At 42.4% G+C, this 20,423-nt stretch overlaps 1 protein-coding gene across 1 annotated transcript in view; it reads left to right on the top strand.

Moving 5' to 3' along the window:
• Window positions 1-20,423, top strand: part of cpne2 (copine II) — a 62,571-nt gene that overhangs the window by 19,637 nt on the left and 22,511 nt on the right. Inside the window, exons 4-10 of the mRNA XM_034142128.1 lie at window positions 7,367-7,441; window positions 7,725-7,796; window positions 9,050-9,133; window positions 9,350-9,439; window positions 9,767-9,865; window positions 11,388-11,474; window positions 13,847-13,906. Of these exons, the coding sequence (XP_033998019.1) occupies window positions 7,367-7,441; window positions 7,725-7,796; window positions 9,050-9,133; window positions 9,350-9,439; window positions 9,767-9,865; window positions 11,388-11,474; window positions 13,847-13,906 (567 nt within the window). The remainder of the gene's footprint in view (window positions 1-7,366; window positions 7,442-7,724; window positions 7,797-9,049; window positions 9,134-9,349; window positions 9,440-9,766; window positions 9,866-11,387; window positions 11,475-13,846; window positions 13,907-20,423) is intronic.

Here is a 20,423-nt window from a genome sequence, read left to right as displayed (position 1 = left end):
GCATATGTCCTCCACACGTTAAATAAGGCTGTTGACACCATGGCTCGTGTGCACGGACCCCCATGGGGAAGGCTCTCCCCGCCTGTCCGTAGGCATGTGCAATGCACTCGCAGAGCCAGCCTGCCAGGCGTTTCTTGGACAGAGCTTTCCCGGTCACCCCGCCCCCGAAGCACACAAACAGCTGTTCAGTGTGTCTAAGGGCAGCCGTGAGCTCCACATAATATGCCAGCGCACGCACCGGGCAGAGGAGGTGTAATTTAGCCTTCCTCGCCCCACTATGGGGTGGAAGACCCCCCAACTGAATAGCCCTCGACCTGAACGCACTCCTTAGGCTCTTTGGCACAAAGGAGGGGTTCGGTCTGAGTGTCGCCCCGCTCTGGTCACCCCGGATCATTAAACAACTCGGGTGCACCGACAAAGCAGTTAACTCGGACACTCTTTTGGCTGACGTTAAGGCAAGTAGCAATGCTGTCTTCCACGACAGTGCTTTCAGGGAGGAGAGCTCCAGAGGCAGGTCCCACTGCGGGGCGGAGGCACGCACTAGTGGGCGCAGCCTCCTGACTCCCCATAAAAACCGCAACATTAGTGGCTGAGAAAAGGCTGACCTGCTGCCAAATCCCTCATGGCAGGACGAGATGGCTGCTGCATACACTTTCACTGTGGAATGAGCAAGCCCTCTGTCCACCAATAACTGTAAGTACGACAAAATAGATCCCAATTCACAAGATAGGGGCTCTATTTTCCGCTCCTCACATCATCACAGGAATCCCAGCCACTTCGGCCTGTAACAGGCTGTGGTGGATCCCGCTCTAGCTGCCTGGATAGACTGAATAACACTATCAGACAATGGGGTGGCCCAGAGTGGGTAACGCCCCGATTGCACCTGCCTCCTGAGACATCGCCCCCCAAAACTGGGGGAGCGCCCAGGGCTGGCCCACCTTCATCTGTGTCATCTCTGAGTACCACGGCGCCCCCACATGATCCGGCGCTACTAGGATGATTGACAGATGTTCTCGCCTCACTCTCCCCAGGAGTGGGAGAATGAGACAAAACGGTGGAAAGGCGTAAAGCAGCTTCTTTGGCCATGGCTCGTGTGCAAACGCGTCCACCCCCAAGGGCGGGTCGTCGCTCAGAGCCATGGAGAACCACAGTGCGCAGAGGGTGTTGCGCAGAGGGTGTTGCGCAGAGGGTGTTGCGCCGGCTGGCGAACAGATCCACATCTGCTGTCCCGAACCGGGCCCAGCTCCGCTTCACCACCTCCGGGTGAAGCGCCCACTCGCCTGGCAGGGGTCCACCCCTCGACATGAGGTCGGCCCCCTTGTTCTCCAGACCCGGAATGTGGAGGGCTCTCATACCCCTTTCACACCAACGCAACTCCGGTTCAAGCTCCGTGCTAGAGCTTTTCAGGTTCAGAAGCGGTACTTCGGTTTAGCTCCGGCTCTTTTCACACCGCTCAGAGCCCGACTGGTGCTGCCGCTGCTGCATCATGACGTCACAGTTTACGTCGCTGATTTTCTCCCCAACGGAGCTCACCTCACAACAACAACGGGCCGGGGACTGCGTTGCTTTTAATCATACGAAGCCAGATTAAATTAAATAACGACTTCTCCAACCTTATACTTTTCTCCAGAGTGCCGTGGTTCATTGTTTATTAATGTGTTTCAGCGGCATTTACCGACCGCTGCAGTGCTGCTGCTCTTCCACGAGTGTATTCTCCCGTTAGCTCCGGGTTAGCTCACACGGCTCTAAAGTATTCACTGTCTGACTGTCACACAAGCAGCTGATACATATCCCCAGTTCCCCTTAAGTGAATGTGTGTCAGTCTGAATTGACGCTGTTTGGCATCACAACGCTGTTATGAAAGTTTCTCTGGTATAACATGGGTGATGTTAGCATAGCAACCGAAGCTAAACTGACTACTTGCTAAGCAGTTTTCTACAGGCACTTTTTACCGACGTATTTTTCATTATGATTCTACTTGTGATAGTCGGACATGACAACCTGTGCAGCCCATGTATTGATTCCATCCGATAGCTGCTATAATAACAAACAAAACGTCTGCCTGCTCTCCACAATGATCAATAACAGCGAACGGATGGTCAAAGTAAGGTACAAATAAACAGAATCACACGAAGCCTGGTTAGTGTTGCCTGACTTTATAAAGTGTGTTTTTTTTTAACAAGTGTGTGGTTGCGTTCTAGTCACTTTGCTCAGCACTACTGCTTGTTACAACTTTTATTTGCCATACTCGCCTTAACTGTTAGCTCAGGTTAATCTCGCCCCCCTCCGACGTAAGCGTGACGTAAGCGGTTCTTGCTTCTACACGGACAACTTTTTGGTGCTCGAAACGAACCGGATTCCGGAGCTTAGAGGCTGCTCCGCTGCGGTGTGAACAGGAAAACCCGGTGCTTTTCAAGCACCAGAACCGAACCGGCCCCGAAACACCGTTGGTGTGAATGGGGTATCAGAGATAACACCACCTCTGACCATAACCACAATTTCTCCGCTGTGGTCAACAAAGCGGCAGAGCGGACTCCGCCCTGCCTGTTGATATATGCCACTGTGGTGCTGTTGTCGCTCCTGACCATTACATGTCTCCCCTGACATGCAGTAACCCGAGCGGGACCACAACGTGAGCCGCCGCCATGAGACCCAGGGTCTGCATGATAGTCAAAGCTGTCACTGTTGCCCCCTGTCGCAGTCTGCAAACTGCCCGAAGCAAAGATGCCTGTCTGCTCTCTGACAGCGTGGCGCGTAGCCTGCCTGCATCGAGCACCACTCCCAACACATACAGCGCCTGTTGGTGAGGTATGGGGGTGCTTTTCTTCCAATTGATCGCAAAACCCAACTTGGTTAGGTGTAGGATCAACTGGGCTGTATAAAACATTGCCCGTTCCCTGGACCTGGCCATAATTATGAGGTCGTCCAGATAAAAGAAAACTCTCATGCCACGGCCGCGCAGCGGCTGGAGCGCTGTGGCCACACATTTGCTGAACGTGCGTGGGGACAGGGAGTAGCCGAACGGTAGCCTGTTGTACTCGCAGGCCACCCCCTGGAAGGCAAAACGCAAATACTTTCTGTGTTTCGGAACAATCTCAACATGAAAGTAAGCGTCCCTCAGGTCAATGGTTGTAAACCAATCGCCTGGTTACCAGTTACTGGGACTGGCTGCACCAGTCCCAGTAACTGTTTTATAGTTAACATCCGGAATTTTCTGTGTGCAATGTGGAGATTCAGACTGTGAAGATCCAGAATGGGCCTGAATTCGCCTGTCTTTTTGGGAACCAGGAAGTACAGGGAATAATGCCCCCCTCTCTGTCTTGCGTGCACACAGCAGACACTGCCTGTTTTTGCACCAAGGCCTGAACCTCTGCTGAGAGAAAACCCTCGGGATGATAGCTTTGCCTCTCTTATGCCTGTGAACGGAGGAGGGATGCTGCGCTTCAATTCCCCATAACACTGTGTTAGGGGATGTGCAATCAGCTGTGCGGCCCCAGTGATAAAGCTGTGGTACTCTCTGGTGACCCATCCCGCCGCAAAACCCCCGGCGAAGGGAAGCTCTGCCCATGGGGGGATCGACACAGAAAGGGCCGACTCTCTACTGAGGTCCTTGAACGCGCCGCGGCAGCGCGCGCTCCGCCATGATGCTTTCACCCAAACAGTGAAATGCATCAAGCGGAGCTTTTACACTCAGCGTTAAATGTTTCCTAACCCTGCTACGCCGGCCATAATGTCCCTGTACCCGCATAGCGCGGTTTATCACTCTCACCCGCGCATGCGCACTAGCTGCCTCCTTTACTGGAGTTAAAACCTGGGCAGCGAGTGGGGAAACTGTACGGTCAACATTACGTGGCTGTGTGGGTGTGTGGAAAGAAAAGATACTCAGACTGGAATACAAGTTATCTTTTTTATTTTGAAAAGAAGACTTTGATACCAACGGGTCAAACAGGGAGGAGGCGGGATTCACCCTTGCGTCCTGGCCGGAGAAATCACCTCTCTCCGCCGGGACGCTTCCTCCCGCCGCCAGTCAACTCCTGGAGGACGGAGCTCCCCACCCAGTACCCCTTCGCTGCGGCGGATCCGGAGCGGGAGCCGGAGCGGGGGCCGGAGCGGGAGCCCGCCGGGTTCGGTCAGTCTGTCCTCGTGAGGGCCGGTACTGGGCCGGTACCTCGGGATGGACCGCGGTGGCAGAGGGCGCGTCAGGAGCTCTAAGGGCTCTGTACCGGGGCCTCTCTCTCCGCCTTACCACCGCCGGGCGCTCTACCTATTGTTCATTTTTGCGGTATTCCACACAAAGTGAAAGTACACTATTACTGTAATATTTACACTTACCCATGTCCAAATGGATCCTTGTTGTCCCTGTATTCTTCTTCTTCAGAAGAGTCAAAGCCTTCTGGTTCTGATGCTCCATTTTCACGAGTGCTAGCGAAAATAATCTCTAGCGCGTCCGTAACTGTTGTGTTTTTTTTAGCCATTTTCTCAGTCTCTCTCTTGTTTCCTCACATACGTTAACTGATGGGAGACACGTGGTTTAAGTTTTTTTCTTGGTCGGTAGGTCCTTAGTGATTTCTTGAGTGTCCATTTGTCATTTCAGACCAACATAGCTGCAGCTGCCCCGGCCGAGATTTACTTGACCGACATACGATACCAAATCCCACACAGTGTAACGCAAAGTCAAGCTGCTTTGAGCGGCCTTATTGGCTGCTGTGAGTCGTTGGATAAAGTTTCACAATAGGTACCGCTGGAAAGCTACAGTTCCAGCGATTCGGTGGTTATCTGCATGATATTTGTACTCCTTATAATCGAAAAGATCTGATTAAATACGTAGAATATGCGCACTTCGACATGGCGCTGCGAGCGTCGACTCCAGAGGGAAGCCATCATGCTCTTACTTTGAAACCTTGAAATGCGGATGTCGTCCGCATGTCGTCATCAGCAGGCCATCACGTGGTTTCCAAAAATAACCGATTGATACGAGCAGATTTCGGTCGAGACCGGAGGAAAGTTTGTCTCAAAAACGTACTGTGTGTGTAAAAAGACGATCCACAAGCAGAGATTTGAGATCCACAAGCGCATTTTTGGTTGACAAATACAAAATGGATTTACAAATGCCTGATCGAAAGTTGTCAATGTTAAAGAGATATTCACACATTCCTTTTTGTGGGGGAAACTTCTGAAGCAATTGGAATCAGGACTCAAAGGGAGACACGATGGAGAGCTGGAGCTTTGAGGGCAATCACTGACGGTTTATTTGGAGCTTCGGCCGGAGAATTCACAAGACATGTCACGAGCCACGAGTTGACCACACGGTTGAGATGCCACAATCAATTCTGAAGAACCCTCCTGTAGTTCCAGGTTGTAACTAGTTCAGAGTGTAATAATCAACGTTGTGCATAACAAGATAGAATGATAACACCTCTATCAGCTGACGCCAACAGGCAGGAACAGGGAGACAAAACACTGAGAGCACAGCAGCCAAGGTTGCAGGTGCCTGTGCTCAGTCAGGACAGTATGAACTGATAAACTGGGTCAAAGTTATGGGCCTTGGGAAATATTTCCCCAACACTTTTGTTTATTTGTAAATTAATTATAGTATTCACAGATCTTTTTTTTATTTGTGAAAATATTTTGCGTATTTGCAGATCCGTTTTACATTTGCACATTTATTTGTGAGTTTGCAAATCTTTTAAATGCATTTGTGGATGGTGTTTTACATTTACAAATCACATATTTTCACACAAATTATTTTTATGTTCACACAAATATTTATGAGACAAATCTAAGCCCATACATATTAACACAATTTATTCAACTTGATGACGTTTAGTAGTTTGATTTAGCCACTTTTTAGCAACATATTTGTTTAAGACACATAGAAGGTTTGGATGTTCATGAGTGGGGTATTTATTGACATATTTCATGTTGTGGAATAAAACGAAAAAATATCTTAAGCTTGTATCTCCATACTTCAGAGGCCTGTACTACGAAGCTGGATTTTCGCTTAGCCGGCTAACTTCAGGGAAATCTCGGGCTTTCCGGTCCTACGACGCTGGTTCTCTTTTTAGCAGGCTAGATTTCCATGGTAACTTATGCTGAGCGGCAAACCTGCTCCGGAGCAGGTTAGGTGGCAGGCTAAGAGATCAACTCAGTGAAAGCACCGCCTGCTGACCAATCAGAGCTCCGTGTGCGGAGTTTAAAGCGATCAATTCATATTACAGGATAGAGGAAATACAGAAAAACTGCCGTTGCAGGAAAGACGGCCGGCCAAAATCAACTGACTGTGTGAACATGAAAATTAATAGAATATCCCCTCCCATCTTCAGAACAATCTGACTATTATAATATTAGCGTTAAGAAAGCTTACTTAAATATCTGCCACGACATAAGTAACCGGATCAGAGTAACATTAAGTACAGTCCGCGGCACTGTGAGTGCAGACGTCAATGTGTCCCATTATCATTCATATCATATCACATCATAATGTATCATATATTTCCTTATTTGAGTCAGCTTCTTGAGCCGTATCTGGCCGTGCAACACTCACAGTGTCACATACTGTATGCAGAAGTATTATTTTAAGCAACACATTAAGTTGACGAAACACTCGAGTCAAATGTAATTAAAGTCAGATCCACTCGTGTCTTGGATGGGGCAGTGATATCATAAACCTGTTAATGTACGCATTCAAACGCTTTTTCTTTTACCAGCTGTATTCACCTTGCAGGTGCAGCTATGTGGCTTTTATCCTGGATAAAGTGTTTAAGTCATGGATGTTTAAAGTTTAACTTCTTCATATTTGACTAATATTAAAGTTCACTTTTCATTCAGGAAGTATGACGCTGCGCTGTCAGTACGCTTGTCCATGTTTGAGATTGGTCGAATGCTCCAAATACCACCCCTTTCATGTGAACGCGCACCTAACTAGATAGGACACGGCTGGCTTGAGCGATCCACTTGATAACCAGCGTCGTAGTACAGTTTAGCCAGAGCGCGTATGTTTTGGATTGGGCCAACCGGCTAACTCAAACATATCCAGGTTAGGTTGAACCAGCTTCGTAGTACAGGCCTCTGGTATACTGATACAAAAACAATTGTTGTCTTTGAGATGACAGAACTGGAAATGGTAAATTGCAAACTAATTTCCTAGTTATAGTACTCAATTCTGCATCGCTCTATTAAACTCCAGCCAAAATATCCTGATCATATTACACAGCCAGCTATTAATTCCTTAAAGTTGGAAAAACATTTCCACATTTTAAAAAGGGTAAAGTGGGCTAAAGTTGTTAAGTCATTCAAATCCATTTTATACTTTCGTTGTGTCTTCATTTGTCCTTGATCCATTTGTTTCTCTTTAATTATTTACTAGATTGTGTCCAATAAGAAACTTCACAGACCGTTGATCTTAGCCAATGGGAAGCCAGCTGGCAAAGGGTCTATTATGGTAAGAATGAGTACTGTCTCTCTCTGTATTCTAAACTGTCTTTGTGTCTTTCCTTTGACAAATAAACTCTGTGCCGCATTATCAAAGGTAGCTGCACATGTAGTCGCTGTTGTTTACTATAATAGCACGTTTGCTTCTGTTGATGATGATGACAGTGATGTTGTTGAAGCTGCTGTTGTTGTTGTTGTTAGTGATGACTGTTATTGTTGCTGCTGTTACTGCAGATGTTGATGTGAATGTTAATAGTTGCCATTACTTATGTTGTGCTGTAATGTTGTTTTAGATAACAGCTCAGGAGCTGTCTGACAACAGAATCATCACTTTGACCCTGAGTGGGCGTAAACTGGATAAGAAGGTAGGCTCACACACACACACTGGATGAAAATGCAAGCACACACACACACTTGGCATACTGGGCCCACACAGAAAACATGTACAGTAAATGTGTTCACACCCTTTACCTTTGTCCAACTAATGGGCTATCACAAATAAATGGAACAAAAAACGTGCAGGTTTTTATTTAAAATGTATCCACTGTCTTGGACCTATGGAGTAGCTGCTGGTGTTTGGTGAAGGAGCGAATGACAGCATGTCAGAAGCAGCACAGCTTGAATTGTGATTTGAACTAAAGCTGATGTGTGCATGCTGTGCACCCTCTGGTTAAACAACCAGAATAATCAGAAAGCACAGTCATTGCAGGAGCTAAGAGTTTATTTTAATAAAGACAATAATTAATCAAAAATAAAAGATTCCACAGTGTAATATGATGTTTATCTACTTATTTATTTTTTCTGGAGGGGGTCATTGTGCAAAACCACATAATAGCATTTGAGCATATTTTTCAGAGCAACTTCGACATGGTTGATATGTGGGAAATGCAACCATTTAGGATGCGGGCATCAGAATCAGAACCGGTCTGAAATCTCTGTGTTCTTGGAAACCAGGAATAACGCAAAGTAAAAGCCCTGTTTTCTGAGTGAGCACAACAGTGGACAATCGCTGAACAAAAAAAAGATAAATGGCTATGGCATAATGCTCTGTGGTTTGAACATTTTTAGGTATGCTAGTCTAGATTTGCCGTCTACGTTTACTCAAATGGTGGAACGTGTGTGTATGATTGGAGACGAGTATTACCTATCTTGTCCAGAAGAGGGCGAAACCAGTGTCAGTTAAAACTCTGGCTCCCTTTACGCACCTTGGAAAATTCTAGCCCCTGACCCAATACTTTAGCTAATCAACGGAAGTGGAGAGAACATTTAGCTTTAACATTCTGCCAACAATAGGTAAAGGCTCACAGCTGCAGCTATGTTGCTAGCAAGAGCTTCAAATCATAGTATGTCATCTCAATTGGCTTTACAGGCACACAAGATTGCAAAGAAAACACAACAGTAATCTCACACAATTGCTGAATAAATCTAGATCAGGATGATGTTCAAAATGAATAAATATTACCCATGCAGGTCACCTTATATTTTTCAATTCTGAAGTAATCTTTCCCTACCTTATCTTCAAACTAGTATAAGTAGTTTGGCTGAGGAAAGGAGGGATTGGGATACAAATAGGAATGATCAAAAGTACTTTTTAACAAGCTGTCTTTGTGCTGTGCAGGACTTCTTTGGGAAGTCAGACCCCTACCTGGAGTTTCACAAACAGGGAGAAGACGGCACATGGATGCTGGTGCACAGGACAGAGGTGAGTCATCAGTGAGGATTAAACACCTTAATCTGACATTCATTAATGTCAACCATGAGCAGTCATTGTTAGCTAAACCAGGAGCTCATACACTGTAACTTTAGCAATGAGTGTAAAGCACCAAGTGAAGGTAAATCTATTGTGGCTACAACTGCATTATATATCTGCTGCTGTGTAATTTAATGATTGAGTGCACTTTCTTTTCTATGAATTTAGGTTATAAAGAACACTTTAGATCCATCATGGAAACCCTTTACTGTGCCACTCATTTCTCTCTGCAATGGAGATGTGGACAGAAACATCAAGGTTAGTCATCAAGTTCATCTGTTTCAAAGCTGGTGTTGTTTGGATTGTCTACTAGATGGACAGTACGTAGCATGTTTATGCACCGTTAGCAATGCATGAACATTTGATCATGTTGTTTTAAGTTGATATATCATCAAATGCTCTTGTTACAAAACTACACAAAATGAAAAAAGGTATTCAGGACTAAAAAGTGCTATTGTTTGTATAGTAAAATGTAACCAATGATTGGTTGAAGTTAGGAGAACAGAAGAGTTTTTACGATGAGCTAACAACATGGGAGTATGTAAAAGGTGATGGCTTGATGTGATGTGTTCTACACCATGACAGGTCCTGTGTTACGACTATGATAATGACGGAGGCCACGACTTCATAGGAGAGTTTCAAACCACGGCTGCCAAGATGAGCGAAGCCCAGAACTCAGTAGAGGTAACAGATACTTACCAAGGATACAGGATGATACATACACAGGAACAAGTTTGCATACTGATGCTGTTCTGTAAGGCAAGAGCGTGGAAATCAGGGAACTACCTCTTACGCAAATGCTTTGGCTGTGAAGAAGGTACACATCTTTTTTGCAAACCCACAGTTGTAGGTATCACGTTTTGGTCGTCATGGTAACATGTTGTAAATTGCCAAAGGTATCTGGTGGATGGATGTAAAATAGCAATGATGGGGCCCGGAGACCTAGATAACCGGAATGTTATCTATTACCTCTTACTTTTTCTAGTATGTTATTCATGCTATCGTACTGCAACAGAATATGAATTTGTCAGAGAGAGGGATCTGAAATAGCGATATTGCAAAGGTCATGATCTGGATTTACACAGTATTTGCCACAACTCTGCCTATTTACAGTTTAAATGCATTTATTTGCATGTATTAACAACAAAGCAGGAATAATCATGCACATATTTGCATTGCTGCATTCTCATGTTAAGGCCACTGGAGATTCATTCTTTTCACTTTTGCATTTTTGGTCTGCTTTAGATGTAAAGATGCAAGGATCAGAAAAGCGTTCATTCATTAGTAGCTGTGTGTGTGTGTGTGTGTGTGTGTGTGTGTGTGTGTGTGTGTGTGTGTGTGTGTGTGTGTGTGTGTGTGTGTGTGTGTGTGTGTGTGTGTGTGTGTGTGTGTGTGTGTGTGTTTGCATCTGATCTGTTTGTGAGAAAACGTGTGTGTTCATTTGTGAAACTGCATGTGCCAAAGCAGCCTCATGACTTGTTCTCCCACTGAGTCTCTTCATGTGTGGTAATGATGTAGGGACACACACACACACACACACACACACACACACACACACACAAAATAACAAGTTGGGGGATGGAAAAAGAGAGACGTTGTGAAAAGAAGGATGAGAAAATGAGAGGTGCTTTTGAGATGTAAAACCGAATTGAACTGAGCCCTAGTAACACGACAAGGCATTTAGAGCTACCTGTCATATGATCACCAGCTGAATGAAGACATGTGAGTGTGTTTAATGTGAGTGTGTGTTTGTGTGCATGTCTCAAATGCCTCTTTCCATCAAATACATAGCTTAATAATATGTGTTTGTATGATTTACAGTATTTTAGAAAGTCCTTATACTCGTTTTTCTTTAAATGAATTCATAGTGTTTTTAATTAACAATACATTTATGTTTCCTATGTACATGTAGGTTCACATATAAACTGTATACTACACCACTATATAATGGTTTGCTTATAATACATCTCCATGTTTGACTGTCAAGTTGCAGTGACTGTAGGCGGTGTGTGGAATACATGCAGATCCAAGTCACTGCCTCTCAGTCGTCTGTTCATGTCCCCCCCATCTCACTACTCCTTACAACTGTGCTGTCATCTCTACTGTTACCATCATTCCCCCTCCTTCTTGAAATTGTTTCTCAATTCCTTCTCTTCTGATACTGATAGTTTTTGATCTGCATTTCTCTGTATTTCCATCTCTTCAGGTGGAGTTTGACTGCATCAACCCCAAGAAACAGAAGAAGAAGAAGAATTATAAAAACTCAGGCTTTATCATTGTCAAGTCATGTAAGGTGAGGATGGATGGATGGATGGATGGATGGATGGATGATGGATGGATGATGGATGGATGGATGGATGATGGATGGATGGATGATGGATGGATGGATGGATGATGGATGGATGATGGATGGATGATGGATGGATGGATGGATGGATGGATGGATGGATGATGGATGGATGATGGATGGATGGATGGATGGATGGATGATGGATGGATGATGGATGGATGGATGGATGGATGATGGATGGATGATGGATGAATGGATGATGGATGGATGATGGATGGATGATGGATGGATGATGGATGGATGATGGATGGATGGATGATGGATGGATGATGGATGGATGGATGATGGATGGATGGATGGATGGATGGATGATGGATGGATGGATGATGGATGGATGGATGATGGATGGATGGATGGATGGATGGATGATGGATGGATGATGGATGGATGATGGATGGATGATGGATGGATGGATGATGGATGGATGGATGGATGGAGGATGATGGATGGATGATGGATGGATGATGGATGGATGGATGGATGGATGGATGGATGGATGGATGGATGGATGGATGGATGCTGATTAATGGATCAAAGATGGACAAATGGGTGGATGAATGATGAAGAAAGAATGGGTGATGAATGTTTGGTGGATGGATAGATGATGGATGGATGAAGGATAATGGACAAAGGATTGATAGATTCATGTTTTGTGAAAAGACAGGTGGATGGATGTATGGGTGGATGGATGATGATGATGGTTGGGTAGATGGATTGTTGAATCATTAATAATGGTTGATTAGATTTATGAATGGTTTTTGAATTGGTGATTCATGGATCAAGGGATGATTGATGGATAGATTCATGGATGGATGGATACATGGTTAGATAGATGGCTGATTAATTGATGGATGTATTATGGATGAATGGATGACTAGATGGATGGTGATGGTTTGGTGAATGGACAATATGGACGAATAAAGAAATTGGTTGATGAATGATGATGGATGTGTTGATGGATGGATGGGTGGGTGATGTATGGATGATGATTGAATAAACCAAGCTTTAGTTTAGTCTTTTCTTTTAGCAGTATCCACGTTTGTATTACAATCTGAATCTTTGCTAGCTTCCAAATAATGACTGCTGTCAGGTGTCGGTGCAGATAATGTTCACGATAAGACTGATGGTTGGTTTCTCACTGTTAGGCTATAATTAGCCTGCCACTTAGACTTGTGGAATCCCATGTAAAGTACATTTCATATGACATCTCTTTACATCTCCATATGGAGTTAGTTCATCCGCTTTAGGACAGTTTTATTGTTATACCGCTGCAGAATCCACAATAAGGGCATTAAAGCAATCCACTCCTTTCAATTTTTCAATGGACACAAGCATTGCTGCAGTTTCATGCAGTTTAAATTATGTGAGCTGGTTCATTTTCTATTTATCAAAATCTATTAATTGGCTCAGAATAATATCAGACATCGGAAAAATGAATACCGGTTTAAGCCATTTATAACGAGTTTAAGTTGAATTCCAGACTGTCAACAGGATAAGTTTTGTCCATTAAATTCTGAACTGGAAGAACAAATATCACTCACCTGTCAAAAAAACATCTCCCGACTCAATCATGAACATATGATGAAAGCACTGTGGTTCTGATCTGCTGACACACTTCTTACTAGGTGTCCATAACTCCCTTTGAATAACTAATTAGCGCAGTAGCTTTGAATCCCCCAGAGGACACATTAAGCTGGAACACTGAGTCTTAAGGTTCCTATTGGATTGACTTTAAAGCTGTGTGCACATGATGACAAGCTTTCATAATTGATTATTTTCCTTCTACTTCTTTTCATGCACGCAATCATGAACAAGCCTTTGTACAGACATGCACACACACACACACACACATTCACAACCAGCACAAAACGGCTAATACAGTAATTATATTTGTTGGCTGCCCGCAGGGATAAGACTAATGGCAGTAAAATCCATGCTAAGTATTCCTCGTAATTGGAGAGGAAATTTGGTTCAAACAAGATAGTAATTGGCGCTCCATTGGTGGTACCTTCAGTCGGAAAAACTGGGTATTTATTGTCATTTTAGAACAATTATGCTTATGAAAATGTATTTTTACAATGTGCCGTGTTTAGTTGGGTTGTTTACTTCATGTCTGTTGTGTTTGAATAAGTACAATTATTATAATCATCTCTCTTCTTGTTTCTAGAATAACAGTCTAATGATTTTATTGATTTGATCGCATGCATTTTTTAACAGGACCTCTCTCCTTTCATAAATCTATAATCAATTAAATCAATACCCAGTATTTTTAGGTGTTGTTCTTACTTGTTGTTTTGTGACTCTTGTTTCTCTAGATAACAAGAGACTACACTTTCCTGGATTACATTTTGGGAGGATGCCAGCTCATGTTTACGGTGAGTAAATCATAAACATGCCTGTACTTCTGCTTCTGAAACGATGTGGTAATGAGATACATGTTTCCTCATGCCTCGAAAACAGATGGAAAACATTCGGATTTTCTATTTCCATCTCCTGGGGTTACAGTTGGATCACAATCATTTACATAGAGAAAGGAAAAGTGTGAGGGTGGAGTATACACGCGTAATGGGGTATTGTGAACCATTGAAATGAGGGTACTTTTTTGTATTAAATAGGAGGGCAGAAAGGCAACAGGGAAAAAACATGTAAATACCAGAAATGTATATTCTGAAATGGGGAATAGCAAGTAAGTGTGAGATCAGGGTATGGGGATAGAAAGAGAAAGACAGGGAGAGAGTGTATTTTGGTCTCTTGTTAGGAGGAACTCTTGTGTCCCTGGTGATGTCACACCTCTTTGTGTGAGTGAGAAAGACTCCTGTTTTGTAATAGCCAATCTCACACACGCACACACACCAGACACATATTGAATTGTTATATTATTTTTCTCTGTGTTTGTCCAACAAATACAGCTACTGTGCTGATACATCTTTGGACTGTTCAGACTGGCTCACTGTTACTGTGACACCTTCTCACACACAAGTGTATGTATCTGTATAGACTAAGAACAAATGCACACTTACGGAATACAAATAAGAGATACACACACATAAACACCGTCAGCTATACATTCTGTAAACAGTGTCCGGTTTTTTTCTCTTCCCTATCTCTACAACAATTTCCCAGCTCTGTGAGCTAGAACTGGCTCCAGATGCAGCAGATAGAGTAGTTTGTGACATGCTGGAATTTGTGACGTTTCCCTTGAAGTGTGTTCTCGATTTACACCTGCTCCTTGTTTTTATTTTAATATTTGTTCAACTATAGTCTCGTTTGTGGTCTGATAAACAGTACATTAATCAAATGTAGATATATCAAACCCGCAAATAGGAAACTAGTTCACAAGCTACCCAAACAGAAGACGTTTTCTTTTTCAACCAATTAAAGGACAATGAATGTATGCTTCCTGTGATTGTTTGAAAAAGTTTTCACAGCAGCCCTACCTCTAATGATGGAACAATTATAGAACCATCCAAGTCATTATTTTAAAGAACTCTTTAAACTAAACTAAAGCATGTTTTAGCACATTTATTTAAATATGTTTTACGCTTAATTGGATTCATTCAAATATGCAATCTTTGTATTTAGGCAAACAGAAAATTGCGGTGTTGAACTGTGCAGCTATGTGGGTGTAGGAACTACAATTTGAGAGTATTGATATGCTGAAAAGTATTCAATTCAAACCACAATTTCACTGAAACAAATGTAATAATATAACATTTTAAATAAACTTTTATCCCCACTAAATGTATATGTCAAACTCTCTAACTCTCTAAAATTATTGTTTAGCACATAAACACAATAATTACCTATTTCGCAATACTGTAGGATCATGTAAACTCTGCACCCTACAGTAGATACTGAAGTGACCCATATTGGATTTGAATTCCACAGCAAATAAATGTCTTTATTCCTAAATGTCTTCACCATGGGATAATAGGTTCAACCAGGGATTTCTTTGAGACCACTTTTACATTGTGTCTTATAGAAGATTGTGCCGTGAGGGTATTTCTGTCTCAACAGGTCTTAGTCGAGCACAAAAGAGGTGTTATTTGGAGGTGACCTCTCTTGTGTTGTTGTGCAGACATGCTGTCAGTGTCACAGGATGTGCTCTGCTACTCCAGGGGGCAAAAAAGCTACTAGAGCTTCTCTTAAATTCAACACAGTCAATAACAATGACAAGCTTCACTGTCAGAATGTTTTTTTTTACCTCACCCTTATTGTTGAGATTGTTTTTTTTTTTTGTGGCATAATATTACAGCAGAATAAACAACTGAAGGGCTCATTTGGTGGCAGATTATTCAAAAACAGTAAGTCATAGTGAATAATAAATGCGGTTTAATGTATTAATTGCGCATGAGTACTGTAAATTGTAATTTAAAGATTGTAAAAGATATCAGAAAAGATGAATGAATACCTGTTTCATAGTTACAAATTGTGTAACATGTAAGAGACTGGATCTGAAGTACAAAGAAGCATTTCCAAGTAGCTCTGAAGAGAATTTGAAGATGCACGATTTAATTAAATACCAAAACCAAAATGTATTCAAGCAGAAATGCTCATTCAGATTATTGCATGTTTGCAGTGAGCATACTGTACTTTCAATGCAATTGGAACATTTGCCTGTTCTAGTGGTGGTGAGATGAGCAAATTTAAGGCGGAATGGGAACTCTTAAATCCTCACTGCTCCCTCCTAATCTTTTGCCTTTTGTCACAGACCTGCAGCTCTTTCACTGATACACACACACACACACACACACACACACACACACACACACACACACACACACACGCACGCACACACACACGCACGCACACACACACACGCACGCACGCACGCACACACACACACACATGAACACACACACACACACACACACACACACACACACATACACACACACGCACATCTATTGCTGTATTAACACACATACTTCCTCTCTCCTGCTCACAAACTCATTTACATACACATGCACACACACATGTGAGCCCATAATATCCCTGTCACACTCGTGCTTTCACACTTACTGTACATGCAAACTCCCAAACCATGACTTTGGCACTCTCACACACGCACACAAACACAGTATCTTCTTCATACAGACATGCTATCACATGTACCTCTGCACTCTTCAAGCGTGCACCTTCCCTGCACACTGGCTGATTTAGACATGCACAGGCAAACATAATCTCACGCAGACGCTCAGTCACCGATGACATCTTCTCCTCACGTACACACTGCCACATACACCCGCCCTGACACACACACATGCAGAAAGAGCTGTTTTGCGGTGTTCAATCAGACTTAGTATGGCTCTAATCCTAATCTCCAGGAAGGGAAAGTCTCTCCTCTGGGCTCTGGGAGCTGGAGAAGAGAGCAACGTTTCTCTGTTATACACTCCAATACAAAGAGACAGCCTGCTACTGCTGATGGGCTCTGTGAAAGACTTATTTCAAATGAATTACGCTATTATTTATATCTTATGTTTGATATCATTGAGAACTGTGTAGAGCGTAGTGCCCCAGTCCCTGTGGATTCATGGAGAAAAAATGTTTTTCTTGAATGAGAGCACAAACAAGCATCTTCACAGCTCAAGATGATGACAGATGATATCAGTAAAGCTGGTTTTTTTCCTTCAATTTCAGCCTGCTCTTTACAGTAGTCTATGACATTTTTTTGATATTATATGTCATTCTCACATCTTACATCCAGGCTTTATCATATTGTCCAATGGATTAGCGCCGTGCAATATTGGCTAAATATGAGACTGTCATATATTTCTTCATTCCCAAAGCCTAACAATATCTGATGGTACTTCACATTTCTGTTAAATTACAAAATTCCATCTCAAACCAGAGGTGTGAGGGTTGAAATATATGAGTTTTTAGGATAATGTACATTTTTGGATCCAGTGTTTTTGGAACTTGATCGATGCAAGGAAATTAAAGTCAGGATATCTCAGCCTCATATGAATGATTGTGATCATTCTTTTTTTTTATGTGTCTCTTGTGAGTCCCTGGTTTTCAAGGATTCAAGGATAAAATACAAATTCACGCCACCTAACACAGGGTTGCACAACAAAATGCAGTTGTAATCAATTTACACAAGAAAGCAAAAGAAAAAAATACAGTGGATACCTGAGGTACAGAAAAAACAAGTGATTTGCATTAAACTTGGGCGAAGGGTGTAGCATGGGCCAAGAAAGAACCTGTAATATCCTGAATTACGAGGAGGGTGCAAGGTCACCATTGGCCTTGGTGGAGGTAGTTGAATTTGCATTATGTGGAATAAACACAAATGTTAGAAAAACACTGAACAGATATCATGGCTAACATATTAACATAAAAACATTAGGGCAACATTTGCCATCAACTTTGACGTTAAAGCAACAGCAATATAAACAAAATGTCCTGGTAAATACACATCTGAGTTGACAAATATGACATGTGGGGTACCTCAAGGCTCCATCTTGGGGCCTCTTCTCTTTAACATCTACATGCTACCACTGGCTCAGATAATGAAAAACAACAAAATAAGTTACCATAGCTATGCGGATGACACACAAATTTACGTAACAATTTCACCAGGAGATTATGCTCCAATTCAAACACTGAGTAAGTGCATTAAACAAATCAATGACTGGATGTGTCAGAACTTTCTCCAATTAAACAAAGATAAAACTGAGGTAATGGTTTTTGGAGCCAAGGCAGAACGTATAAAAGTTAGCGCTGAGCTTCAGTCTGCAATGTTCAAAACAACAGATGAAGCCAGAAATCTAGGTGTAGTCATGGACTCTGACCTGAGTTTCAACAGTCACATTAAAACAGTTACTAAATCAGCCTACAATCACCTAAAGAACATATCTAGGATTAAAGGACTAATGTCACAGCAGGATTTGGAAAAACTTGTCCATGCTTTTATCTTCAGTAGACTCGACTACTGCAATGGTGTCTTTACAGGCCTCACTAAAAAATCTATTAGAAAGCTGCAGCTGATTCAGAACGCCGCTGCTCGAGTCCTCACTAACACTAAGAAAGTGGATCACATCACTCCTGTTCTGAAGTCTTTACACTGGCTTCCTGTGTGTCAAAGAATAGATTTCAAAATATTGTTACTGGTTTATAAAGCTTTGAATGGTTTAGGCCCAAAATACATGTCTGACCTACTGCTAAATTATGAACCATCCAGAACCCTCAGGTCTTCAGGGACGGGTCAGCTTTCTGTCCCCAGAGTCAGAACTAAACATGGTAAAGCAGCATTCAGTTATTATGCTCCGAATATCTGGAACAAACTCCCAGAAACCTGCAGGTCCGCTGCAACTCTTACTACTTTTAAATCCAGGCTGAAGACTTTTCTTTTTGCCGCTGCTTTTAATTGAACTATTCACATCTTAAACTGCACTGTAACTTTTAACTTTTATCCATGTATTTTTTCTTTTAATGTTTATTTTATTATCTTTCCTTTTTAAGGACTGATTTTAAATGCCATTTTTAAAATGTCTTCCATTTTTGTAAAGCACTTTGAATTACCTTGTGTTGAAAGGTGCTATATAAATAAACTTGCCTTGCCTTGCCTTGCCTTGCCTCCTCTTGTTCCATTGGAGTATTGTGCTCTGTCCTGCAGTTGCTTAGCTTTATCTGAAGATATTGGCACAACATTCTTTATCCATCATTGCTGGGTTGGCCTGATTCTTATTTTATTTTATTTTCCTGCGACCAGACATTAGCCAGAAGCAGACCAGGTAGTAGAATAGCCTTAGGTCCTATCTGGGTTAACCTAGCTCCCTTCGCTACTGTCCTCCAGGGTCCGTCACTTTTGGATAAGTATCTATTTTACTTGCGATTCGTTAATATTACATTAACAGTGACACTTTAAACATCCAATACACTGCAGGAAAATAGGTCTGTCTCAATACAACCCTGTTTCAGATAAAGTCATGTTTCTATGAACGGTTAAGTCATCTTAAGTCCACAAGAATGTATGGTTATACCGCATATCATTGGATATGAAACATCCCTATCTACTGTGAGCCTTCCACCAAAGTATGCTTGAAACGGCTGGGATTTCTATTGTTTTGTTATTTAAAACCTGCCAGAACAAATATCATTAGACCCTAAATAGACTATCCCGCAGTAAAGGTCTTGCAGTGGACAGCAGCTCTTATTTGTCACTTGGAACACCTTAGACTGAAACACAGAGTAACTCCAGAAGATGTTCACACTCTCAACCATCCGAATTCCCTCCATCCATCACTCTGGCGGTTTAACTGCAAATGAGTCGGAGAGGTCCTGGCGTGAGAATAGGCTGATACTCGACAAGGCACAGCTGAGAAACCTCCGACGTGAATGTCAGCATGTCAATTATTTGACAGTAATGTGGCACTAGTAGATCCTTCTCATTTATTTCAGTCACATTGATGCTCTGAAATATACAGTAATAAGATGTTGCTCTGTCTCCCCTGTTTATTTTAATTCTGTGCACTTCCTTGTTGAAACTGTGGGTGTGTCATGTTGTGTTTAATCTACATGTGTGTTAGCAATTACTAAAAGCTCCGGGCAAGAAATAAGTTAGAAACATGTATGAACTTGGAGGATTCCACTAAAGTTAAACAGGAGAACAATGCAAAAGCGTACTTTCCTCCATGAGTAAATACATCAATTGGCAAACAAAAGTTTACCACATGGCTGTTCATTAGTATACATGATGATAGTTATTTAAAAAAATTGAGAAATGCACCATGATTGAACGACTATAGGAAAACAGCCATAAAGTGCTATTTAGTCATTTCTGTATTGTAATAGATTGTCCAATTTCTACTGTAATCCACAATAATTCTAATTTTTCTTCACAAAAGTTTGACTTTTTGGCTGCAACTAACAATTGCTTTGATTGTGAAA

This window comes from Trematomus bernacchii, unplaced genomic scaffold (genome assembly GCF_902827165.1).
Source record: "Trematomus bernacchii unplaced genomic scaffold, fTreBer1.1, whole genome shotgun sequence".
Classification (NCBI taxonomy): Eukaryota; Metazoa; Chordata; class Actinopteri; order Perciformes; family Nototheniidae; genus Trematomus; species Trematomus bernacchii.
Note: the sequence above shows the minus strand (reverse complement) of the source record. Positions and strands in the feature narration are given on the sequence as shown.